Raw genomic sequence first — 27,469 nt, 5'->3', positions numbered from 1 at the left:
GAATACAGAGCAGTGAACACATGCATAATGCTCTTTGCTTCATTACCCGACTGAAGTGAGCGGAACGGAATTGCACCCCGTTGTCCGTCAACACCGATTCAGGAGTGCCAAAGATATTAAAGATCCGATTCACTAGAAATCGGGTTACAACTTCAGCCACGAAGCGCCGGATCAACTCCACGAAAATGAATTTCGTGGAGTGATCAAGCACGACGTTAGCTTCGACGTTTCCCGACTTAGTTCATGGTTACGAACCATGAACAACTTCTGAAACGGCCTATCAGGGAGTGGAGTGTTAACCATAGATGGGTGAAGTGTTTTATAATGTGCCTTCGTGGTCTTGCGCGTAATACAACTGTCCACGTATGACTTCACTTGTTGAGCCATATGGGGTCAAAAGTACACGCTTTTTAGACGATATAAGGCCTTAACAAACCTCCCATGAGCATATAGGGAGTGCTCATGAAGTCGTTTAATCAAACCCTCCGTCAACTCACTCGGAACCCAAATTTTCTAACTGGAAGCTTCCTGAAGAGCATCTCCCGAGGCGTGCATTGTTCTTTTGTAGATGCACCCGTCGACCACACGTAGATCCGGAAGTTGATGAGAATTGCCCTGGATTCGTGCTATCAATAGGAGATATTGCGCAGATTTAAAAGCGGGACAGTTCAAGTTGAGTTCAGTGGTGTCCTCATCGCTGAGCGTCGACATTTCCAAGGCATCAGTACCATGAACTCAGGACAGAGTGTCAGGAACGACATTCTGTGTCCCGTTGTGATGCTTAATGGTGACCACTCAAATTGCTTTGGCTCATCAACCATTTGAGTGAAGCGTGATCAGTGATCAATTCAAATTCATATCCATCCAAGTAGGCCCGGAAATTCCTAATGGCCTGCAGGGTAGCCCGGCACTCCTGGTCCGTCACCGTGTAGTTGTGTTGGGCAGCATTAATTTTCTGCGACATGAAAGCAATAGGGACCTCGCCTCCTCCTGGTCCTACGCTATGTCCGACGATATGCCCCAAGTATTTCACCTCCTTTCTTGCGAAATGGCTTTTCTCCACATTGATAGTCAAACCAGATGAGGAGCAACCTTTTGAAAGATGTGAATGTGGTCCTCGAACTTCTTAGATACGACCAACAAATCATCCAGATAGACGAACACTTGATTCCTCAGATGGACTAGAATCATCTTGTCCATTACCTAACACAATATGTGTGGAGCATTGCACAATCCGAAACGCATTGTTCGGAACTGGTACAAGGGTCTACCTGGGATGACGAAAGCGGTCTTATCTCTTGACGCCTCATCGAGGGGTATCTGTAAGAAGACGTCCCTAAGGTCAATACCGGAAATGTATTGAGCCTTAGGCAACCGACTCAACATCCCATCAATGAGCAGCATGCGATAAGCACTCTTTTCCGTGCAGAAATTGACTTTGCGGGCATCGTGGCACATTCTCATCTTGCCTGGTTTAACAACAACCGCCACCGGAGAAGCCCAACCGCTTTGCAACTTCTTGATGACCCCCATTTCCGACAGCCAATCTATCTCCGCGTAAAAAAGCTTCTCCATAGCTGGCGATACCGGATAGTGACTTTGGTTGATTGGTTTGGCATCTCCTACATCAATGTGATGCGATACCAATGATGTACATCCTAGTCCTTGTTTCATGAAAGAGGGAAACATTGATATGGCAGCTTGTAACTGAAGCCCCTACACTGGCGACAGAGCATGCCCTGCGAAGACGGAATACCGTTTCTCAGAAAAAGGTCCCAAATACAAGTTTTGACTTAGGTTGGGGATGATTCACAACTCCAGGTCAGCTGTAGATCCCTAAACATGGCCGTAGCAGACACCTTTTGTAGCGCTGAATGAGGAACCCCATCTGCCGTTTTTAACGTGAAAGCTTAATTTTCGGATGGGGACTAATTTTTCACGGAGGACTTGATCAGACAGTTCAGCCGAGATACAACTTACCGAAGCTCCGGTGTTCACCAAGCCCAGTACCTTCTTATCCCAAAGGGTGATGTTCGCATATGGTCGTAAGCCTCCCTTTGGCTTGTCCGCTAATACTATTAGCGAAAGGAATTGATGTGCCCTCTTTCGTGCAGCCCAGTAGGCGCGGAACACTTAAGCGGGTAGTTGTCATACAACTCCAAGATGCCCTTGATTTGCTTTCGAGCTTCCTGATACCTCTGCAGCCGAATATGGTACAGGAGCCAGTGTCTAGGTACGTGTTCATATGTCTCCTCTCCAGACAAATCTGGCGGAGGCGTCGATGTTTGAACGGGTGTATTAAGATCAATTGACTGTTTATTTAAATTGCCAGTGTTGGCTACAATGCTCATCGACGAATCCGGTTGCTTTTATAAAGTTACCGTTAGAAGACACTGTGGACTTGTCAGGTTCAGACAGACAACAGACGTTAAATGCAACCCTGGAATCATCGCATTGCGAAATAACTAAGCCTGGTGATACAGACGGAGTTACGGGCATGACAAATCTCTAAAACAGTTGACACAGCCTCTTCTCTGTTCTGGGACCGCCGCTTGGTGGTAGGTTGCTCCCCATCTGATCTTTTTTAAATACACACGCAGTAGAATCAGGTTTGTAAGTGTCCGCGCTGCATCTGTAGCAGGATACTTTAGAAGGCGCCCGGCGTAGATCCCAGCGATGGGCAGGCTCCCGGCAATTCCAGCAGAATGGGACAAGCAAAATAGCTTCCAGCTGGTTATCAATGCCCTCCGCCTTCTGAATCACTGGAGACCTCGCTCACGATGGGTTTGAGAGCTGGCCGAGAGGAAGGATATAGTGAAGGGTTCGGTCTCTAAGAAGTTCCAAACCTTCCCTTCCATCACTCCTCACCATCAAGGAACTCCAGTTCCTCAGCTGTGCTACGGTGCTGAGACGTTATCTGAGCAGACCTCTCCTTAACGAAATGCTCATTCCTGATCCCAGCACATCGAGCAGTTCGTCGTTGGCTAGGGATGTGAATAGGCGGTCCACCAGCTGTAGAGTGACCTGGAGATATTAGTCGAAAGGCTCGCCCTCTCCCTGAAACCGCCTGCTCATGAGCCTTCGGATATCTTGATCTGGCTGGCTGACCAAACTGCTCTAGTAGTTCGTTGCACCGCAGATTTCAGGGCAGAGGACCAGCCCTACGCGGACAACGCCAGTACCATTTCCAGTGCAGGTTCTGTTAAAAATAGGTGGAGATGCCGACTCAGGGAGGGAAACTGCCCGCCCAAGCTATCATTGCATTGCCACCCGATCCAGGAAACGGCCGATCGGCATCGAATTAGGGGCTCCCGAGAACTTCAGGCCCTATCCGGACACTATCTTACTTACATGGTCGTCCAGGTAATTGCTTCTTCTGGGGAATCTGTTCAGGTCGGTAGTTGGTCTTGGACCCGAACTCGTAAATGGCAAATGCGACGCTTCAGCATGAAGAGTAGAGGTATCCCGATACGACCGGGGATCCGGCGAGTCTTCATTGGATCCGGTTATCAAAGAGCGAACCGTGCGGTACTCCGGTGGGAACCTAAGTTCTCGGTTCTCCCCCCGTAGCCGCTTAATCTGCTCGTCGAGCGCAGAGAATCTTTTTGAGTGTAGGTTACGTCTGGTGTTTATTTACCGAGATTGGATGAGGGGCGTTTTCACGACAGCGTTGGATGGTAGCTCCGCTGAAGTCATTGAAAGGACGGCTGTGGCTCCCTTTCCAATCTTATGTCGGGCGGCTATTTGCCTTATGAGAATTTTGGGTACAGCTCCGGTCGGTTTCAACTCTACCTCCTCATCCTGCTCCATTTGAAGACATACAAAGGCTTCTTTAAAAGCCATGACAAGGTAGTAACGTCCGCGGTAGTCCAGGAAATGTCGGTCCACATAAAAAAAGCCTCCCGTGAAGAAGAAGGTCGATGACCACTCGCCGACTAAGTAGGAAAACCAACTCAAAGCTTCTACGAAAACAAAAGAATAGGGTTGGGAAACTCTACATTTTATGAGGAACCGGTTCGGAATCACAATGAGCGAGATCATGGAAGGAGTGTTGCCGCAAGATGCGGACTCATCATAAACTCAACCAAAATGCAACTGATGCTATTCACCACCAAGAAAAGGATACCTGAATTCCATCTACCACGGCTGAATGAACAAAGATTGGTTCTTTCCTCTAATGTAAAGTATCTGGGTGTAATCCTGGATCCTAAGCTAAATTGGAGGTTGAACATAGAACTGAGGGTTAAGAAGGCCTCTATAGCCTTCTATGCATGCAAGAGAACGTCCGGTGTTTGGCCGAGGATGGTTCTCTGGATGTATACCGCTGTAGTGCGTCTGATCCTAACGTACGGCTCTATTGTATGGTGGCAGGCTTTGAAAGAAAAATACAATAGGATGAAGCTTAATAGGATTCAAAGAACCACGTGTGCCGGTGCTATTGAGGCTCGGCAGTCCTGCCGGCAGATGCTCTCAATCTACTCCTGCATCTCCTCTCCTTAGACCTCCACATTAAATATGTTGCAGCGTGCAGTGTCGTCAGACTACGTGTTTTCGGATACTGGGCAGCAAAGTCCTACGGCCACAGCAACATCCTAGATCAAGTACCTCGGGAAATCTGGGTATTCCCCACGGACTATGCTACACGCAAGCTGAACTTCACGAGAAACTTTACTGAAGACTTTCCAACTAGGGCAGAGTGGAAGAGCGGTGGCGTGTCGCCAGGCTATGACGCTGTATTCTGCACCGTTGGATCAAAGATGCCCTGTGGAATCGGCGCGGGGGTTTTATCGAATACACACAGTGTATCCAAGGCGTATGGTCCGCCAGGTTTCGCCAGTGTATTCCAAGCTGCCATCAAGGCTTTGTATTCAGCGACGACATCTTCCACTCTGGTGAGGCAGTGCAGAGACGCGCTGAACCGTCTGGGCGGCACGCTCAAGGTCACTCTTCTCTGGGTTCCCGGGCATAGGAACATAGAGGGGAATGAGCGGGCTGACGGATTGACCACCCAAGGCTCTGCTCTTGGCATTCCTTCGGCGAATGCAGTCGCTGCTCCGTTGGCGGTTGTCGGGGGCCGAGGCTACTCGCACTACTTAGCAGCCATGGGACTAAGATGACGAAGGTTTGCGAGCTGTGTCCAGTCAAGTAGAATTTGGCCCGCTTATAACATAGTCCGATCACAAAAGCTCCTGTGCTAGACGCGTGCAAATGCATTCAAGATTACAGCGGTCTGTACGGGGCCCTGGCCCATGGGGGACCATGCCGCTAGCTTCGGCATACCCTACAGTTCGCTTTGCCGTAGCTGCGGAGAAGGAAGGGAAACCCTCATGCACTTTGTCTGCGATTGCCCAGCTATGGATAGACCTCGGAGAGATTTCTAGCTGCAGAGTCGGAGAGCTGCTTTTCTTCATGAATGCTACGGGCTGGCTCTGAAGATCCGAGCCAGCTGGACTCTGCCTCCCCGCTCCCATAACAACAGTCACGACCTTAGGAATTTCTGGTATCAAAGCGGGGTACCAAAGTGCTAATTGGGCTCCTCGGAGAGGTCACTGATACCTTCTTACCTACCTTGCTCTCATTTCGAAGCTTCAAGCGGTTACTGTATATGGGGCAATACCAGTCGCTTTACACTTTCAAGAGATTGGTTTAGACCAGATCCTTCGTCAGAGACTTTAAAATACTTTCTATTTTTAAATGCAAGTGAATCACATTGATCAGTCGTAAAATTTAATTTATCTTCGCATCTCCAGCAAGTTCCTCGCAATTTTACTTTGCATTCATTTAAAACTCCATCCAAACTTCAAATTCAAACATTTCCCATTTCAACTCCACCACACCAGGTCGTTACGCGAACACCCGCCGTCGGGCGCCGCTTCCATCACTAAAGTGACTCCATTCAACAGAATTTGTTTTTTGTCACTTTGCGGCTTCACTTTTTCGCTGCTGTCGTTCTGTCGTCGTTGTTCATTCTCCGTTTCGTACGTTTGCGCGGCGCAGTCACTTTTATTCGAAATTGTGTCGACTCGGTCGCGAATGTGTGAGTTGCTTGGCTTCGAAAAACCCAAACGAAAATTTGTGCAAAACATCCTGCGTAGCGGAAATCGCGTTGCCAAGTCGTCGTGAGAATCTCCTGTCGCTGGACGAACACGTCGTTGCCGTGCTCCTGGTTCAGCAGCGCAAAGAAATCGTCGATCGAGCACTTTGCGTGGAAGTGGATTTTGCGTGAGCAACGAGTGAAGAAAGAAATTCCTGTGTGGGCTCGGGAAATTGTCCAATTCGTTGCACTTTTCCTTGTGCGCAAGCAAATTGCCGTCACGGATGGAAGTGTTTTCAGGCAAAAGTGCGGGCAAATTGTCAATGAAAAGTGATAAATTCTTTGTGCGATAGTTGTGTACCGTTTCCGTGGCGTTTATTCCTGTCCGAAGAGTCCAAGCCGGGCCGTCCGCAGGTCGCCTGCCGAGAAGTCCAGGAGGAGGAAATTCCAAGTGTGGTTGCTACTTTGCCGCAGGAATCCCTGTGGCGTCGCAAGTGTTTCTGGTGAGCTCGGTCGAATCGAGGGAAGCCGTCCGCAGCCCCCGTCGCTTTGTTTTTATTATTGTCCGAGAAGAGACGTGCGGAATTTCATGCAGTCACTCTGTTTTGGTCGTCCCGTTATCGAACCGAACCCCCAGTTGCTGCTGACGTCGAGTCCGCTGCCGCAGTCGCCCTCGCAATTCTGTTAGGAAACCGGAAAGCAGAGTCTCTGCAGGAACCCAGAAGCGCATATGTTAAGCGTAAACGCGTCTAAGCTGGATTACCTTAAAACGGAGGAGATCGGATCATTGCAGGAGAACAACCCCACGGCGGCCCACAACGTGAAAATGGTGAAACGGTAAGTGCCCCACGGAATTCCAGGGCAGGTCCGCTGGCCCAGCTAAGCGTGAATTTCCTGGCGCGTTGGAACCGTGTTTTCATTTCTCTAGAACGCAAAAGCCATGCAACGAGTCTACCCAACGCCCAACTAGCCCGTCGGGCTTCGATCCCTCAAGCAATCCCGAATCCACGTCCTTGGAACTCCCGATTCCCTGCAAGCTTCCATCCTTCGATGCCTTCTCGAACGGTTTTCCCTCAAGAGTTTTTGTTTACATCTTCGTCGCCACCACCATCGTCGCTCCGCGAGCGAAAAACTCCAATTTTGAGTTCTCCCAGGGCGCATGCAAGCATTTTTTCCTACAAAATGAAATTTGGGATTGGGAAGGCGAACTGTTTTGAAATTGGCGCGCGGCTGGGCCGCGGGACCGGGCGGACGGCCGGGACGCTGGCTTTTGCGTCTCGATGATGGATGCGTGGTTGTGTGGGAGTGAGGGCGGCGATGACTGTACAATCGATTTCCATTTTTAGCGGCTGGCATGGATGTAAAAAAAACACAAACAGCAAAAAGGACTGTTTCCGGATCGTGTTTCGGTCCTGGCTGTGTGTCGACCGCCTCGTTCTGTTGGTGTTCGCCGTTCTTTGTTTACGCCACGAAGTGAACGCTTCGCAGGGGACTTGCACTGGCGGCGGTGCAACCACTTGGATGCGGGTGGTATCCTTGCAGTGTTCGATGCATTACGACGACGTTGAAAGGGAAGGACTCGATGTAGTCTGGTCGTGTTCGCTGATGTGGGCTGGAATTGGGACGAAGGGAGCAGGTTGGTGCGGGCTTTGTGTGGGTGCTGGTGTTTATTTTCGTTTTAATTTGAGAGGGAAATATCAAGGATGCACTTTGGCAACAATTGGCTGGCGTAGAGTTCCATTTTCTTTTGTGGACAATCTCCAGGAGTTTTCTGCAATTGAGTTTGCTTGACAATTTGGGCTTGGGATGCTCGAGATGCAGAAAGAATCTTCAAGGAAACTTTGACTTTCCAGGACACTCTCAAGGGATGCAACCTTGGTACAGATAGATGATGAACGATTCTAGGATTCGATTTAGCTTTCGAATGTTCTTCGAAGAACTTTCATTCCTGTGATATGCATGGAATGGAGAATGGATTCACTTTTCCAATTTGGTCACAGCTTTTATGACATTCCCATCAGAGAATTGAATGAAACTAACTTGAATGGATGCCCCAATCAGACGTTATCCCATTCTTGGTGTGTTTTTGAAGCAAATTGAAACCAAAAAAGGGGCTAATCCACATCCTTGGCCTCAAAGGACGGGATTCCTCTATGCTTAGCTACTACTCAGGGATCCAGTCCATTCCTACAAGTAGAATGCTTCCACACAGTGCAAAGATTAGACGAACCCATCGTTTGAGCTAAATTCTGGCTTCCCTTTGTTTGGGTGAGGTGGGAACAAACTGAGTTTTTGATTCCCTCAACGGTAAACCATCGGACTATTAACTGAACACCTTCCCGTCATCATAGTATGAGTCTGGAATCGTTTGACACATTACTCCGGGCAAGCCTTCTCGTTCTTTCACCAATGGTAGGAGAGGAAGGGAATGACGGTCCCAAGCCCGTAGTTGAGCCGGTAGTTCGTTTGTTTCCGAACCTCTTTAATATCCGTTTCAGGAACGCTGATAGTGAGGAAAGTTTTCGGCCTATCGGCTCTTCCTTTTGCTTTGCCGCCTAGCATCCAGGAGGAAGTGTTGAGATTGGACTCCCAAGTTGTTCCAGGATCTCAGCACGATTACTTCTATTGGAAGCCAGGGAAAGCACTTTTTAAACAATGGTAGTTCGGAAGCCCTATTCAAGGTCAGTCGCGTATCCTCCGACACAATGTTGAAGGAGAAGCAGTACTGCCTGAACCACTCGCTCGTGCTTTCGTCGGCAACGTTTATCCGTAATATTTAACGGTATACACCTACCGACTCAAAGCATAATATATATCCTTACGAGGATGTAGTCCTTACACATTGCTCTGTATCGTAACCAGATGGATTGGTGTCGTCATACAAGATCTATTCATCGGCTTCGATTACCTTGGCTGCAAATGAAGACTTGGCCGTTGCTGGTCGAGCGTTCTTTGCAGTCATTTGAACTGAAGAGTTGGGATCGGCTGGTTTACATTTAGCCGTAGATGCCACAGACGATACTTTCCCTTCAAAATTGGCACAACCTACGGGTTGTGTTTTGCCCGGAAGCTGCTTGGTGTCCGAACCCGTAGGTGCCTAAGTGCTGACAGAAGGGGACTGCTTCAGCTCGTCCGTTAAGGACTGGGTCCCAATAGGGTTGGTTTCCACATGAATAAGTGGCGAATCTGTGTTCAAATTCAGGTTCTCTATCGAAAAGCTCTGGGTTTTCTCTTTGCTCAGGGTTGGATCGTCTTGATCGAAGTGTGGTTTTCTTTTGTATTTCAGGTTTTAAATTTCTTCATAGTTGGCTGCCATGGCCTTTATCTTATGGGGGAAAATAAGTCGACCCCGGCGGAGCGCCTTTTACCGACACAGGGCCAGTTGAAACTGGGGATCCCCTGGTACCCAGAGTTCACCGTTTACGGCCACATCTTAATCCTTATGTGTTATTCAGCCCTCGGCACGGAAGTCACATCTTGGCTTGGGGTTTTGATTACCGCTTAACTTCAGGTGTCACCTCTGGTTTCCCGGAAGATCTTCCTTACTAAGTTCTCTCACCACGACAAAGTAGGTTGTCGTCGAATGGAGAATGCTATACTAAATGGCAGATCTTTTGACATTCCATCCGCGGCTATGGATTAAGGAGTCTTGTATTTCCGACAGTGTTGGATCCAGCCGCACCCATCACGAACTGTCCTTTAGTGCGATTTTGCCTGTTCCAAGCATTTCTATGAGGGCAGTTTGTGGGTCCATCTATCGGAAGAGCTCGATCTTCTTTGCGAGAGAAAGGACCTGAACTTAACGCGCAACATGGTTCCATCTGTCAGCGTTCTTCAGCATCACTCTTGGGGGATCGTGCCGTCCCAATATTATTCGCGCCAGGCTGAAAACTCAGGTAAGTCGGGAAATAATCAATCTCGCCATATTTCTGGTTCAACCACGAACCTACGGGCTCCAAAAGTATCCGGTGTGGTTTTTTTTAAATTGTTTACAATGTAAGTTTACAATTCCAAGTATTGTCTCTCTGATTCGATGCACAATTGCCAACGTTTCACTGAATCATTGAATATGCCCTGCAAACCGACAAGTGGAATCTCTTTCAGTCTGGTCGTCGGAGCTACGTTTACCGCCTCCAGTATCTCTGGTCGAGTTTCTTTCAAGCTACCTTTCATTTTTGGAAAAAAAGAAGTCCTCTGGAGTCAGATCTTGGCTTTATGACATCATTGCCACCCCTTGCCTTGGAGACAATAAGCGCGGTGTAGTTTGGCGCATTGGTGCATGGTGCAACATCCAATAGTTGTAAATTGGTTTTCGGATGCGTCGAATCTTGCTGTGTAACCACTTGAGTACTTCACAGTATAGTTCTTTACTGACTGTTTCTCCTTCTGGCACAAATTCACTGTGAACTACACCTTTCGATCAAAGAACACAATGATTTGTTCATCTTTGCCTTTTTCGGGCTAGGAGACTCCTTAGTCTGCCATCCGTTGCTCTGAAGCTTTGATTCGGGATCATACTCAAAAGGCTACGTCTCGTCCCTTGTTATCTCTCTCGTTTTAATCCTGTTTTACACAAAATTATATTGCACACCGTTGCTCCAAAATCTGGTCTATGTTTTTTTTAGACGGGGTTGCAGATACCTCTGCGCGCGTGTAACCTTGCCTCAACAACACTCTACGTTCGACTGACCTCATTTTTTACATCAACTTTTCCGTTGGAAGCACCTTCCAACGACACGCAAAAATGCTCCCTTCAGCAAGCGTTGAATGTGCCCAGCAGGTGGATTGTCGAATACCAGTTTAGGGTTGTTTCAAAAATAAGGTACTCAACTCTATAACTTTGCTTTGCTCACTAGTTCTCCCACCACCGATCCCAGCAACAATCACATGTCTGCGACGGACAGTACCAGCCTGACAGCCATTCGCAGTGAAGCCCTTCATCTCCGTCACTGCCAGGTGCGATCATTCGATTTTTGCACGCAAAAGAGTTACCGCCCATAAAAATTCATCGCCAGTTAAGTGAAGTGTATGGGGAAACGTGGATAAGCATTCAACATGTCCGCAAATGGTGTAGGGAATTTGATGAACAACAGAGTGGGGGGCCATCAATCTCCGACGAAGTTATGGCGAAGATTGAGCGAATCATGATCAGGCAAGTGGCTATTAAAATTCTTGAAGCCTCTGGAGCTTGAATTGACAGGATTTTGAAAGAAAAGCTAGGCTACCATAAGGTGTGTGCAGGCTGGGTGCCGCATATGTTTCCAAAAATCCACAAACAGCTGTGTTCAGGAGTTTTTGAGTGAGTGCGACGATACTACTGAAGACTTCTTAGACTCTATTGCTACGGGGGATGAAATATGGTGCCATTACGTTACTCCGGAAACAAAACAACCATCTAGTCAATGAAAACACATCATGCCGTCCAAACCAAAGATAGTTAAGCAGACAGTAATGTTTTGGAACCGGCGTGGTGTACCGCTTATGGAGTTTATGCCTAGAGGGACCACAATAAACTCGACAAATTATTGCGAGGCCTTGGCACCATGGCATGTCTCCCAACAATCGAAGGACTTAATCGAGGGATTTGGCTGGGAAGTCATTGTCCATATCCCTTACAGCCAGGACGTTGCACCCAGCGATTTCCATCTGTTCAGAACCGACTCCGTTGCTCCCATAAGGAGACGTCTCCTATTAGATATAGGGCCCCCAACATTCGCCATTAGCCAACCCAAAGCCGAGACTCCAGCTGCAGCCCTATCCGTTACTGCTTTGATTTGTTTGAAAAGCTCATCTCTAGCTCTCCAAGGTATTTAACCGCTGGTTTTGACTCTATAATCAACTCGCCGATCAATATGGGTCGCAGGGTCGGGATTCTCCTTCTGGTCAAAATGACTTCTTATTTGCCAGCGTAAGGCTGAAATTGTGAGGAGTCATCCATCCGCTTACCCGTCGCATCAATATGCCAAGTCTTCTTTGCGCCTGTCCAACAGTGCGTGCGGCAATAAGTGCCGCAACGTTTTCAGCATAACCGACCAGGCGCGGCTTTTCGAGTCTCAGCAGACTATTATAGGAAGCGTTCCAGAGGTCCGGCCCTAGGATGGATCCCTGTGTTACTCCCAATGTGATTTCCATCCTCCTCTGGCTCTCTAGCGTCTCATAAGGCCGGGAGTCGTTTTTCAAATAAACCCTCAATATCCGCAAGAGATATCTTGGCACGTGAAATGAGTTTTCTAATCTGCCTAGCATATCTATCCATCTTACGGAATTGAAGGCATTTTTGACATCAAGCTTTATGAGGAACAGTATCCATCAAGATCGACGGCTGTGTGCCTCGGCCGATGAACCGCATCTACGACGTCCATAATAGTATCCATTGCGGATCTCCCTGTTCTGAAACCGAACTGCTTTGGGGATAAGTCCCGCTCCTTCTTGAGCACTTTCGGGGCTGTGTCAAGCATACAGAGTGGTCGACATGTCTCCTTTACCCTTGCAGATCAGCGCGAGTCTGGCCAACTTTCAGCGACAAGGAAAAATGCCCTCCTTCAAGCAAGCCTTAAACGCTTCAAGCAGTAAGTCTGGCTGTTGACGGAACCCCAGTTTGTAAACTTCCGCCGGGATGCCATCAAAACCTAGTGCCTTTTTGTTCTTCATAGTGAGAACCGCTTCTTCGAGCTCTCTCATTCTGAAAAGAGGGCAATCCTCAACGCTTTCCGTGCTATTAACTTCAAGCCGTACAGGATGTATGTGCCCGTACAATTCGGTCCATCTGGTTGGTACTTACTACGCAGGGTTTCCACAGAGCCCCGATTTTCCGGGTGATTAGCTTATAGCCAAGTCCCCACGGTGCTCATTCACCTCGCTGACCAGGTTCTGCCTGCCGCGAGCTTTGTTTTTATTTATAGCGCTGCGGAGTCTCCTTTTTGCTGATCTATACTGTGCCTTTATGGCACTTGCCACCTCGTTGGCGTGTAAACGTTGTGCCAAACGGCGGAGCTTATGACACTCCCTCCGTAGGTCGGCGTACATAGAAGGTTTGTCGCGGCTGGGACCCCCCCGGGATATGGAAGCTTCCCACGCCGTCGGTATCAGGTTTATCACTGAATTTAAGACGGTATCAGCTGCGACGCTACCACGCCTTAACGCGCTCTGTCTTTTCCAAGAGCTGCGACGAACTTCCCGATGTTCACCCTCGCGGCCTTTCACAGGCTGGGCAAGCGTCGGGTTGATGCTCGCCGACCATGAGCGTCAACCACTTCGAGCACGATGTACTGGTGATCACTTACCGAGAAGTTTTCCAGGACTCGTCACCCGTACACCAATGATGCCAGAGATTCCGACGCAAAAGTGATGTCAGGAATGCTTCCTTCACAGTCTGGGCGCGGAGACTTTGGCGTGGATCCAGTGTTTTAAACTACGAGCCCGGTTCTCGCCGCTATTTCCAGAATCCGTTTCCCTCTGCAAGTCTAATTGAGGCATGTACCATTCAAGGGTTTTCGCATTAAAATCACCGTCTATAGGATTCGTCCCTCCGTGCTCAAAACGGCGTCCTCTAGAGCATCAAGCCGGCGCCGAAAGTCAAGCATCATCTCATTCGACGTCAGGTAAACGCTAAAAAAAACGTTATTAATAAACACCGAATCCAGACAAATCCATTCCCGCGAATTTGGGCAAAAATAGGAAGTCGAACGTCGCCCCGAACCCAGATGGCAGCGGTGCTCGATAAGTTTAGGTGCCATGAAGCCGGGTATCTGTTTTGATATTGCTCGCTGATAAGCACTAGATCAGCATTTGCTTCCACAGCGAACTATGCTAGCAACTGGTGAGCGGTTGCACTCCGGTGCATGTTAATTTGTAAAATGGGGATTATGCCATTCGCGCCCTAGCCCCTTCCAGTTCCGCCCTGAAGATTGGATACCGCCCCGAGCCAGCAATGTGCGACGGTCTCACCAGACACGCCACGCTCTCTATAGAGAACGCAATTTTCGCTTTCATTACAGGTCTTCGCTTGATGACCTAGTTGGCCCCGTCTCTGGCATGCTGCCCTCCTGTCCGGTCCCTTGCAAGTTACTGACGTGTATCCATAGTCCAGACATCTGTAGGACTTGGTGGGTCCGCATTCGTACCCTGCATATCACCTATCCAATTTTGATTCTCCCGTTGCTAAGGAGTTTCCTCGCATATTGCTCGCGGACTTGTACCACGGCAAATTTTTGACCTTGAGCACTTACAGAGGTGATACCTATCCGGGCATTGGTTACCTTTGGACATTCACGTTTTATCGCCTCTTCCAGTCCGACCTTTTCTGTACGGCAGAGTACATGGGTGCCAGGCTAGAAACAAGAGCCTTCTTCCTCAACAACCCCTTGATCGCTTCGCAGAACATACTCTTGCTAGTCGTCTTCGGGCTCAGTTCGACAAAGACTCCGCCACTCCTCATTTTCCATATGGAAGACAGTTCTGTTCCGCTTTCTTCGGGTTTCAGGACTTTCGCAAATGTCTTGCCTTCCGTCGGCTTAACGAGCGGAGCCGACAATTTAGTCCTTCTCCGTTTCCTCGTTTTTTCTGCTATTGACTTTTGGTTTGCAGCCTCCTTGTCTTTGGACAGAGGTGTGTCTCCCGACGTAATCAGTAATCTTATTTTTTCCTTCTTCGCCTTCTTTTTTTGGACCCTGGAAACTACTTTGATAAAGTCTCCTTCAGGCACTTAGTCCTCTTTCCGCTTTTTCTCCAGTTCGGTTTGCAGTAGGCTATCTGCGGTCTATTTGACGCAAGTAGTGTTCTCAACGGGGAGTGCGGCTGTTTCTGCTTTTCAATCGTCTTTCGCTGCTATCCACGTTCGCCTATAGAAGGAGATGCGGTCCAATAGTTCCTCCAGTTCCATTAGCCCGTTTTTGACGCCTTTTCTGACGTTCTTTTGGAGGAAGGTTGCCGACTGCATATGCTTCACCACTGCTACGCATTTCCTGATGAGCCTTTCCTCTTCGTCTCTAGCTAGAACGGTCGACTGCACTTGCACTCGGTTTGTGGTCGAATCCATCTGTTCAGGACTAGCGATTCTGATTGGGCTTTTTTTTCGGAACAAGGGCACTGGAGGGTATTGGGGCTGCCGTCTCCGTACTTGATAAGGCTTCCACTTTATTTAGGCGTCCGGGTGTTACATCGGGTATGTCAGCCCTCGGTGTCTTTTTCGTTGCGTGTGCAAGGGAGTGGGCCGCAATAGTCACAGCCCCTACCCCAGATCCCTGAGGCCTTTGCTTAGCTGATCCCGGAATTCACGGGCGAATCAGCGCTCTCTCGGTCCCGAAGGGGCTGACTCCTGATACACGTCACAACTACTACCTTGGGAGAGCTAGGCTCACATCTCCGGGGACTCCCAGTGTGTCCCGACGAGTACTGGCCATTCGCGGTTCGCTCTTCACCGAGAGGGTTTCTCGAGGCTACTACCTAGGACGCAGGTATACTGCCAGCTTGGGGGTCAGAATTACTTGCTCGGGCACCTCGGGGACGTCACACCACGTATCGTAAGCGACCCGTTAAAGGTCGCTGACGACCTCTGAGGGGGTCCATAGTTATCCATGCCTTCGACCAGCGGTGAGTGATACCAAACTCTTTTTAGCTTTTCCGCGCATTCAACAAAGAAATTATAGCTAGAAGTGTTACTATCGCGGCTCAAATCGACTTTTCATCTTTCGGTTCTTAGAATTCCCATCGCTTCCGTCTTTAAAGCAGTTTTTGTCGACTCAGTTGCTTCTGACATGAATTTAACACAAAACCTCTGAACTTTTTTAATCCATGGGTCTGTACTCTCTCGGAACATTTCATTAGTCACAGCTTCCGGGACTTATGTTGACTCTACGGTAACTGCTGGACACGTCACAGAATTCCCGAAATTTCCCTATTTAGAGAAAGATTCATTCTCCCAATCGACTATTTCCCAACCTCAGGCCAGACCTAAATCGCTTAATCATCCTCTTTAAAGGTGGCTGCCGCCTTCCCACCGCTGAGTCGCAATTGAGCCAAAATTAACAAATCATTTTCTCGAAGTAACATATTTTTGCTGTTGCTGTTATCTCTTTAATACGAAGTTGTCTGGCTGCGCGATTACGCGTAACGACTGTCACGACAGCGGGTTTTTTGTGCTTTGCAAATTTGCATTGTTATTGTTTGTAGCGGTATCTGCGCGGCTCTGTTGATCGCACAAAATACCTTTAAAATGACGAAAAAGCTTTGCGACATGTGTGAATGTGCGATAAAAATAAATTGTTTATTTATGCACTTTTGTTTCCTCATCAATGGGACACCCGGGGGGAGACCGCCACGCAATCACTCAGGTGGTAGTTGTTATTCTGAGCACTTGCGCTTATCTCTAAGAATATGGAGTGGCAGGTCTGGGATGAAGTTGACCGATAAGTGTATTGAGAGCTGGTATTGCGTCGTTAGCGGATGGGAAGAGTCCGCGATCGGGAGGTTCGTGGGTGCTAATGACGGTATCCGTAGTTCATTGCTCTAGACTCTTTGTCTCGGCCGGTGTACGACGTTTCGAAATGGTAATGGCTGTACAATGGTTGTAGCAATAAAATGGAGACTGTTTTGGAAACATCGGAACAAAGATGCGATTGCTTCATGGACATAACTAGAATACCTTGGGTTGGCTAACTTGGCCTCCTTTGTTTGGGGTCAGAAATTCAAAGTATTAATGCTTTGTTTTCGAGACTTGTGGTCATTAGAACTCCTTTCGATAAATACAGCTCGAGTCTCTTCTTGAATGAAATCTTTCGACTCTCCTCCAAACATTTAGATCCCCTCAAACAACAAACAAACGAATAATCAAATTCCATCAAATACCACTGACGCACATTCCCTCACGTCGACTTGGGCGTTCTTCAAGGAAAACATAAACAATTTAATCATTTAACGAAGGGGATCAGTTCCAAATTGAGAAGGTCCATTTCCGTTGTTTGGAGAGTCATGCATCCAAGAAACCAATCAAGTTCTCATTCGGTCCCTATCAATCTTCAGCAGATGTTTTCAACAATTTGACCTCATTTGGGCGAGAACTTTCACTTGGACAAAGGTTGGTGTACCGAAGTACTTGGCACGACCATGGCATCAAGATCTTAGTTGGCCTTTCAATGTCTCCTCAAGCACTGAGTGATCATGTGGAAAAGCTCTTAAGATTTCTAATTTACACTTTCTTGAAATGATCTCGCCACTGATTGGAAGTTGGTCTGACAAAATTGAAATTTCGAGGGGCTCAGTAAAGGTTACACTGGAGTGTCGTATTTTCTTAGCAATTTGCAGAGGCTAAGTGACATTTTTTGTCGATTCTAGCCCCGATTCGTATCCGCACTTTACTGTTTTGGACCCACTCTGCCTTTGATAAATCCAATCTTTTTACTCCCAATTCTAGATGACTCCAAACACGTTCGCTATCTAAACTAATTGTCCCTCCTCGTGTGTTTGTTCTTAGTCAATTAATTTGAGCATATTTCGGCCTCTTGTTCGGATCCATTTAATTGATTTTTGCGAGTAAACATCTGAAATTTTGAGAAGCAAATAGATCGTGTATCACAAGATGGTATTCGTCATGTATATGTACTTTGGAATATGAATTATGGAGGAGATAACCTCTTTGCGTTCAACATTTTAGATTTCACAAAGTCATGATGAAAACGTGATGAATGCGATTATGATTGATAGATGGAAGCTTGATAGAAAGTGGTATTATCACAATTAGGATGAAGATTATTAGTATCATTATCAGCACGATATTTTGATATCATAATTTGCTGTTAGGCAATAACTTAAAATTTTTCTGGGACCGAGCTGTTTGAGGTGCATTTTCTTGGTCTTCTTAGCCCCGGGGTCGAATACTGGTTCCTGTCATAGATGTTTGTGTTTATCTTTGGGCTTGTCCCACTGCTGCAGGCTTATGATGGAACTGGTAACTGGAGCATAGTTCTGATCTGGGTAAAACAACACCCTGTAGCCTCCACGACTCTGATCTGGAACCGTTTGACATATTACCTCAGCCCAGGCCTATTCAGTATAGGAGCAAAATCCCGTGGATTCTCGGATCCTCAGCTTCAGTATAGCGTGCCACTCGGCTCCACGTGTCTTCCCTCTGCAGCATGGTCTCAATTATGGTGTTCGGGGATCCAAGACACCCTTCCATCGAAAAGTGATGGTGTTGGCGCTCTCACCTTTTGGTAAAGAAAAAGATGTGGCAGGCGTCATCCATCACGTCCCTGCAATAAATACAGTTGGGCGACCGTGATCTATGATTATATGCAGATAATATTGAAAATACCCGTGTGCGCTGAGCAACTGCATTAGGTAATAGGGAACCTCACTGTGTTTTTGGTTGAACCACGGCCGCACGTCTTTTATGAAATGCGCGATTCATCTTCCTCTCGATTCTGCTCCCCAAGACAACTCGCACAGTCCCTCGTCTTTGTACTTGATCTAGGCGTTTAGGATGCATTTACTTACTGAGGGTGTCACCCCATAACGCCACCCCCGCAAAGGAGGACGTACTGAACCGCGCTCATCAGCAAGCCATGCCTTCTGGATAAGGAACCGCTGACATTGGATATTAGCCGGCAAATCGCAGGCCTATTCAGTATAGGAGCAAAACCCCGTGGATTTAGGAATCCTCAGCTACCCTGGCATATCTCCTATCCATGTCCTTCTTTTTCATCTTAAGAATGACTTGAGTATAGCGTGCCACTCGGCTCCACGTGTCGTCTCTCTGTGTTCTCACCTCCATCGAAGGGTGATGGCGTTGGCACTCCCACCTTTTCGAGAAGAAAAAGATGTGGCAGGCATCATCCATCACGTCCGTGCAATAAATACGAGTACAGTTGGGCTACCGTGATATCTGATTGTGTCCAGATAGAAAATACCCGTGTCCGCTTAGGAGTTGGGTTAGGTAATAGTCAACCTCGCCGAGGTTTTGGCTGAAGTACGCACGTCTTTTATGAAATGCGCGATTCATCTTCCTCTCGATTCTGCTCCCCAAGACAACTCACACAGCCACTCGTCTTTGTACTTGAGCTAGGCGCTTAGGGTACATTTCCTTACTGAGGGAGTCACCCCATAACCCCTATCCCGTAAAAGAGGACGTACTGAACCGCGCTGATCAGCAAGCGATGCCTCCTGGATAAGGGACCTCCGATATTGGACATCAGCCGGTAAATAGCAAACATTCTAGTCGCATCCAGTTGCGAATTAGCTCGAAAAAGCTCATCTTCGTGTCTATCATGATGCCGAGATATTGGGTTGGGGAAAAAGTAATGTTGTATTTGTGATTGAATTTTTCACGCTTTATTTAACGTAATTATCCGATTTAAGTCAAATATGCGCCGTTTTGTTCGCAAACTTGTTGCCATTTAGAAGGCGATTTCATCATCCCCCCTTATAAACCCCTCCTTATTTGCAAAAAACTCAGACAGCCAGTTTTCGCAAGCCTCTTTTGAGGCCAACTTAGTAGCACCAAGAGCGTTTTGCATGGACTGGAAGAGATGGTAATCACTTGGTGCCAGGTCGGGACTATGCAGTGGGTGCGATAGGACATCCCATCCGAGCTCCCGTAGCTTCTGGCGGGTCATCAAAGATGTGTGAGGCGAGCGTTGTCCTGGTGGAACACAACATCATTCCTATTTACCAATCCTGGCCGCTTCTGGTCAATCGCCTACTTCAAACGGTCGAGTTGCTCACAGTGGAGGACCGAATTGAGGGTCTGGCCACAATTGAGCAGCTCATAGTGGATGACTCCCTTTCAATCCCACCAAACACACAGCAAAAGCTTCCTGGCCGTCAATCCGGGCTTGGCGATGGTTTGGACCGGCTCGCGGCGTTTCGACCACGATCTTTTTCGCTTGAGATCCACTTTTCATCAACAGTCACCATCCGCATCAAAAATGGGTCGAATTCGTTCCGTTTCAGCAGTGCATCGCAGGAGTTGATTCGGTCCAAGAGATTTTTTTCCGTCAACTCGTGTGGCACTCAAACATCCAGCTTTTTTTGGAATCCAATCTTCTGCAAATGGTTCCAAACGGTTTTATGGTCCTTACCCAGTTCCTGGTCAATCGAGCGAATGCTCACATACATACTTGGATGATTTTGACGATTTTATCGGTTTCTACGACGATTGGCCTACCAGTACGGGGTGTATCTTCGACATCCACTGCACCAGAACGAAATTGATCAATCCAACGAGGTGCTGTGCGAATCGTTACAGTATCGGACCCATAAACCTCACAAATTTTTTTGGCCGCCCTCGTTGCATTTTTACCTCTCAGACACCTGTAGCCCAGATTGTCGTCTTCAAATCGCCGTATAGTATGACCCGATGCGATAAGTACAACACAAGATATGTTTAAGTGTCGCCATCTATTGACAAAATACGACATTACTTTTTCCCCAACCTAATACAATTGGCCGACCGTGATCTATGATTGTGTGCAGATAAGTTGAAAATATCCGTGTGCGCTGAGCAGCTGGGTTAGGTAATAGTGAACCTCACCGTGTTTTTGGTTGAACCACGGCCGCACGTCTTTAATGAAATGCGCGGTCTATCTTCCTCTCGATTCTGTTTCCCAAGATTGCTGCCATGCGTAGAGCGTACGGACTCTTCTTTCGACAGCTTCCTTATTTTCCTCGTCTTTCCTGAGGTATATAAGGCTCTGCTCGGCAGCATAGAGGGTGATCGGAATACCTCCCGCAACTCGCACAGCCCCTCGTCTTTGTACTTGAGCTAGGCGCTTAGGGTACATTTCCTTACTGACCATATTCCGGAAACGTAAAGAAGGACGTACTGAACCGCACCCATCAGCAAGCGATGCCTGCTGGATAAGGGACCTCCGACATTGGACATCAGCCGGCAAATCGTAAACATTCTAGTGACAATCAGTTGTGAATTTGCTCGAAAAAGCTCATTTTCGTGCCTATCATGTTGCCGAGATATTTTACCGCCAGCTTCGTCAAAACTATGGTTTCATCAACCAAAATAGATAAGGCTGTGGGAACCCTCTTCTTGGTCAGCACAACGACTTCAGTTTTCTCCAGAGCTAGGGAGAGTCCATGCTCAGCCATCCATCTGCTTACTCGCCGGATCACTATTCCCAGTATGCGCTGACCTTGCTGAACCCTATGTGCGATAACCAGTGCCGCAACATCATCAGCGTATCATTTATTACAAGAATATCCATATCGTCTGGATTGCGGATGTCAAAATACGCCAGACAGGCACGTAGGACATATACCTAGTTCTTTGAGTCTGCACCCAGAGACAACCCTGTCAGGAGAGAAGACCCTATTCAAGCTAACATGTCTGATCAGGAGAGATCCCATCGCAAGCATGCCCCTCCCTCGGGCAGAAAGACATACTACTACTTTCGTTTCATCTAGTCTTCTAGTCAGATTTTACACTCTTGTCCAACAACGTTTTAACTATAAGTGATCATTTGCAGCAATCGCACGCCTCCTCTAATCTTGTAGGCCGTGGTACGCCAGGTTATCCTTAGACCAAGAGGAGGCAAACCTAATAGTATGCGCATGACTCAGTGCAAGCCTTGCCAACTACAAGGAGGCACGCAGAAATGGTTGCGCGTAGACATGCATAAAGGAGATTCCTGCTCTGTACCTGATGGTACGGAGCTAGCCGTGGCATTTGCAACGAATATTTCTACATATACGCAACTATCAGCCTCTCTGCTAACAACCCATTTACTTCTCATCATTTGTTTCAACATGTAGAGTAATTTCGACAGATGGGCCCTGCACTTGATCAGGAAGTAGCGAGCACCCACATATCCGTCCAGTTGTCATAAGTATTGGGTGATGATAGATGATTTCCCTTCTGTTTGGGGAACAGCTCGTGCCTGCATGTTACGGTGATTAGTCACTTCAACCAGAGGTGAAACATCGTCCTGGTGAACCGTGGTGAAGTGCTCCTTCCACCTCTTCAGTTGCTCGTCGTCTATCATTAAGTCCCTCACAGGATCATCTAAAGGTTTGCGACCACATGCAAGCTCGTCGATATTCCCAAGCGAGTAACTCACGGTATCCGCCATCTGATCAGCAAGATAACTCTCCCGACTGTCGAGCGACAGCTAGATCAAACAAGTGGTCGATGATGAATTTGGGGGTCGTACCTCTTCAACTTCACGAGAAGTGACGGACGCAACTAGCAAGTAACGATAAGGGACCATCACATTGTGGTCTTTAGCGAGGCGGTGAAAGCTGTAGAAATCCACAATATCGCCAGGAAGGTGTTTCACATCATATGGCTGAGTTCACTTTGGCATTCCGATCACCCATCGCAATCACAATGTTACCTTTAGGAAGCCTCTCCTGAACTGCATGTAATTGTACATAGGAAGCATCCTTCTCCACTATGTCAGAAGTTTGCGTTGGTGCATAGCATTGCACGATTGTAATGATCCTTAACCTGTGCCGGAATCTTGCCGTCAAAGTTCTGTCTGAAATCGCCTACCATGTCAAAAGATCTCACCCTGCGCCTGCTACCACTCGACTTTCTAGAGTACAAAAACATATTGTCACAAGAGGAAGAGGAGAACACTCCAGAGTCCCACCGTCTCACTTGCTTAGGCCCAGAACCTGCAGGTTATATTGCTGGAATTCTAGCTTGAGTTGGAGAAAGCGAGTATTCTTAGGACCCTCGATACCGTTGCCGACGAACATGCGCACTTTACAGAAACCAATAATAGTCCATTTTTGGTAGCCAATGGTTGTAGCCGTGAGTTCAGTTCCTATCATTCCAGGCATTGTTGACATTTCGGTAGCAGTAAAGTTTGGAAATTTGCAGGTTGCTACCCCACAAATTTCTATTCCTTTCAGCCACCTTTTACAATGGAGAGGGAAGACGTTGAGTGTTCATCTCTATTTTTGACCGCGAAATTCCCAAACCGCTTATAATAGGAGTTTCGTCATTTGATATTGTCCCGAGGCCAAGGAGTCGGAGCTATCTACTGTCTTCCAACGTTCGGTAACGATTTTTAGTGTACAACTCGCATTCCTAATCGTCAATGAGAGAGAATAGCTTTATTTTTGCGTTGAGACATATCCCAAAATGGTTCTCCTCCTCGTCCATTGGGACACGGATTGATGTGTATTTCGAGAACGGGACATTCAGCCGACCCTGGCAAAATCCATCGCAATTTCTTATTTTAGAGTAACAACCTCTCCGCTGTTTCTACCCCTTCTACTTTCAGTTGTGACGAAGTATTTGAACCTAATAACCCAGGGACATGTCTACCAATTTCTCTATTCGTTGTTGAACCTGTGGGGGACAATCCTAGGTTGTACTTCTCACCGTCAGAGCTTTCGTTTTAATTTTGGTTCCATCCTCGAAGTGAAGTGAAATTTTGGGCATCCGGAAGCAATATGACCTCCAATACAAATGAAGCACTTTAAGTTTGATGATTTCTTTCCACCTGAACTGGCGAGAAGGGTCACTTTTGAATGCGCCTTCTTTTTGCTTTTTGATTCATCACTTACTGTAAACCACAGATTCCTTCACGTCCGGAGATCTTACCACATATTTTTTTTTGAGGAACTGATCCACTTCATCGATCGTGCCGGAACCTTTGGTATTTTGCAACGCCGTGGCACCCGTCACAATGTTTATCCTGTCTGTTAAGACAGTAAGTCCTTGAGTGTTTTACGTGGGTACCTGTCGTGGAGACTTAATCCCACGGTCTTCTTAGGACACGGATTGATTTTGTGACCACAATCAGAACCCCGCTGTGACAAGCAACAACGGTACCAGTCTATACCAAGTGCATGGCTTAGCATTCATACTGGTGGATGCAAGACCTACCTAAGTCGCTACCGAACTAAGGAGTACGGCATCCGTGTTGAAACGCAACACCACGCCGAGGCCCGAAGGTCTCTTCTCGCTTGAGCATAACCAACAACCCCCATGAAGCTCCCACTAGGGGGCCAACCGCAAACAACCGAGCTGTACTCATATACAACGGGAGTTCACTCGAAGTTTGGGAGTCCAGGGGCTATCGCGGTTCCCATGGTACCAGTATACCCCTGGTGAGGTTTCATGACCAAATTGCCACTTCAGGAGAGTCCCCGTGTAGACTCGGGTCTGATCACCCTGATTAGACCTTTGGAGCATTCACTTACTGTATCACGGCCGGCAAACCAAAGTGAATACAGCGTCTCCCGGTGTCATCACTATGGAAGTTCTCCTCGGCCACTTGGTTTTGGTTCAGCCAACAGGGTTGCCGCTCCGTTTTCCTCATCGCCACCTCTGAGCACCTCTCTGTGAAGACAAATGGAACGAATGGCGCTCCTTCGGCTAATTTGTATCCTGCTTTGGGGAAGCTCTGAACTATGGACTGCATTGTGTTCAGGGCCATCCCTAGCGTTCTGGGGGTCATTTTGTGAAATTTGAGGGAGGTCAGCAAGCGCGTGTGTCTCCATTACTACCAGGGCTTGCTGATTTTTATTTCATCGAACCAGCAGGTCCTAGGTTCGGGCATCATTTTCCTCATAGACCCCGAAGTGGTCTCTCACTAGCTTCTCATGTTCTGCCAACTTACTTTGGAGGATCATTAGACGATTTGCTTAACCAATATCGGGACCGTCATAACTCAACTGAAATAGACTCCTAAGCAACTCATAGTGGTTAATATTTGCCTGAAGCTTATTTATTTCTGGAGCTGGAGGACTGGGTCATGGCTGACAAAAGCGATCTGATGAAAGCATGGGTTATACACTTACAGGATTTATTTTTCGCAGCCCATCACTTCCTAATGGAAGACTATAGCACTTTTCACTGCAGATTCTCCAATGTCCTTCGGTTGTACTCACGCAACCGCTTGCCTGCTCCATCCGACGACTAGTCTCTGGCTCATCCGATGTCTCATGCTTGTCTATGCATGCTTTCTGCAACATCACTTAGCCCCTCTATTCTTGGCATTTACCCTCTAGAAGTTCCTTTGCCGATTGGTTTTAGGTTACGATTGACTCATTTGTCGTGGGCATTCCTTTGAGGGTGGCTTCCAAACTTTCGTTGATGCCTCTCAGTCATACTTCCGTCACAGAAGTACACTAGATCCGCGAGCGCCTCCTGCGCTAGTAGTTTTTAGTGATCTACCAGAAATTTAGTGAAAGTGATCGTCACGTTACAAGTGTCGGCTCCTAAAACCTTTGAAGGGGACATGCAGCCCCCGGCATCTACATCTGAAACGTAAATGAGGTGCCACATTTCCCAAGTAAATTTGCAGCATTGTAAAGCGGCGACTGCACTTATCAGTCGTCGGATCAATAGCTGCAACACATTTATATACCTCATACAAGAACCGTGGGTTGTTGGTGGGGCAGTCAGGGGCCTAAACTTCCAACATGCTGACCTATTGTATGCCAATGGAAGCGATCGACCCCGCACCTGCATGGTAGTGTCCAAAGACTTCCAGGCTAACCTGGTTAACGACCTATGTGATGGCGACACCACATCGGCTAAGCTAACCATAAAAAGTCAACAGGGAGATAAAGAGATACTATGGTGCACTGCATATTTCCCCTACGACGCAGAAGATGTTCCCAGTGGAACATTCATCAGAGCTATCCAATATGCCAAAAGTAGAGGCATGGGGGTAATAACAGGATGTGATGAACATCAATGCCAGAAGATCGGGACTACTGGAGTATCTAGTAGGAACCGATTTGCAGATCCTAAATGTGGGTAATGAACCCACTTTCTTCAACGTAGTCAGGCGAGAGGTCATCGACATCACGGTGGCATCTCCTGACATCGCGGCTCTGATCGGAGAGTGGAGAGTATCAAACGATATCACACTCTCGGATCACAGACGCATTGATTTTGTTATGGGCATGGATCCACCTCCACTCACTCCATTTCGGAATCCGAGGAAGACAGATTGGGTAATGTATCAAACAGAATTGAGCGCCCGAGTCACGATCCCTGGGAAGCGCATCAAATCCATTGTTGGAATTGAGAAGACAACCCAGATGATCACAACTAGCATGAGAGAAGCTTTCGAAGAAAGCAGCTGTAAACTGAAGGGTAAAACACTATGGTGGAACTCGGATTTGGCAAAACAGAGGAGAACGACAAGGATGCTCCTTAATCGTGCTCTGAAGGGTGAATCAAGCACTAGCTGGAATCGCTATAAAGAGGCACAGAAGGCTCTAAAGAAGAGCATAAGATCGGCTAAACGATCATCTTGGAGACGCTTTTGCGAAGAGACTAACTCTCTTGAGGCAACCTCAAAGCTGAAACGGATTCTGGTCAAAGAACGTAGCCAGAAACTGGGTTACTTACGTTTACAGAATGGGAAGTACACAGAAAGCGATGAAGAAACGGCAAATCATTTGCTTGAAGTACACTTCCCAGGCAGCATCCAAAATCTAATCTCGGGGCCAACAGGTGCATACAGCCCTCAACCGAGAGATTGGAATCTGGCATGCAAAGTAGAATCACTGGAGCGAGTGAAATGGGCATTTAACTCGTTCCACAGATATAAGTCTGCAGGTCCGGATGGCATCATCCCTGCGCTAGTAATAGAAGGAATGGATGCCCTGGGTCTACACATTCGGAATATATATCGGGCATACCTAGCACATGCTTATATTCCAGTTAAATGGCGGGATGTGAAGGTGTTGTTCATTCCCAAACCAGGAAAACCCACCTACACAGACGCAAAAAGCTTTCGACCGATCAGCCTAACGTCCTTTCTGCTAAAAGGACTAGAAAGATTAGTAGATCGGTTCATAAGGGATACACACATTCCTAAATGGCCACTTCACCATAGGCAACACGCCTACCAGAAAGGCAAATCCACGGAGACAGCACTCCATGAGCTTACGGCAAAAATTGAAAAGGCGATGTCCGATAAAGAATACGCTTTAGGCGCATTCATGGACATCGAAGGTGCCTTCAATTATGCCTCATTTGCGGCAATTTGTGATGCGGCAAGACAGCATGGAATCGAACCGCTGCTAATCAGTTGGATCCTTCACATGCTAGAGTGAAGAAAAATCCACATATCGGTCGGCCAGAAGTCTATTGAAGCAGGATGTCTCAGGGGCTGCCCACAGGGAAGGGTTCTCTCTCCACTGTTATGGCTCTTGGTGATGGATACCCTGCTGTGGCTCCTGGAGGACAAAAAAGTCCTCGCGCAAGCATTTGCGGACGACCTAGCCGTAATAATTACCGGCAAGTTTGCGGACACAGTATGTGACCGCTTGAATGCAACTCTGCATGTAATCCACAGCTGGTGCCTCCGCAATGGACTCACGGTGAACGCTAGGAAGACTGGACTGGTTATGTTCACTAGGAACGTCAGGTGGGGCAGCAAACAGTCAAGTACTTAGGAGTACATTTCGACTCCAAGTTAACGTGGAAGCATCATATCCAGGAACAATACCAGA

The 27,469-nt window shown here is 47.6% G+C and overlaps 1 protein-coding gene across 3 annotated transcripts in view; it reads left to right on the top strand.

Moving 5' to 3' along the window:
* Nucleotides 1–5,916: 5,916 nt before the first annotated feature.
* LOC119651062 (protein pellino) overlaps nucleotides 5,917–27,469 on the top strand; it is a 206,796-nt gene continuing 185,243 nt past the window's right edge. For 2 of the 3 annotated variants that reach the window (XM_038054395.1, XM_038054396.1), the window contains exon 1: nucleotides 5,917–6,871. In XM_038054395.1, coding sequence (XP_037910323.1) covers nucleotides 6,765–6,871 — 107 coding nt within the window. In that variant the 5' untranslated portion in view covers nucleotides 5,917–6,764. The remainder of the gene's footprint in view (nucleotides 6,872–27,469) is intronic. The other variant, XM_038054394.1, reaches the window with a different exon arrangement.

The sequence above is a fragment of the Hermetia illucens genome, chromosome 3 (assembly GCF_905115235.1).
Source record: "Hermetia illucens chromosome 3, iHerIll2.2.curated.20191125, whole genome shotgun sequence".
Lineage (NCBI taxonomy): Eukaryota > Metazoa > Arthropoda > Insecta > Diptera > Stratiomyidae > Hermetia > Hermetia illucens.
Note: the sequence above shows the minus strand (reverse complement) of the source record. Positions and strands in the feature narration are given on the sequence as shown.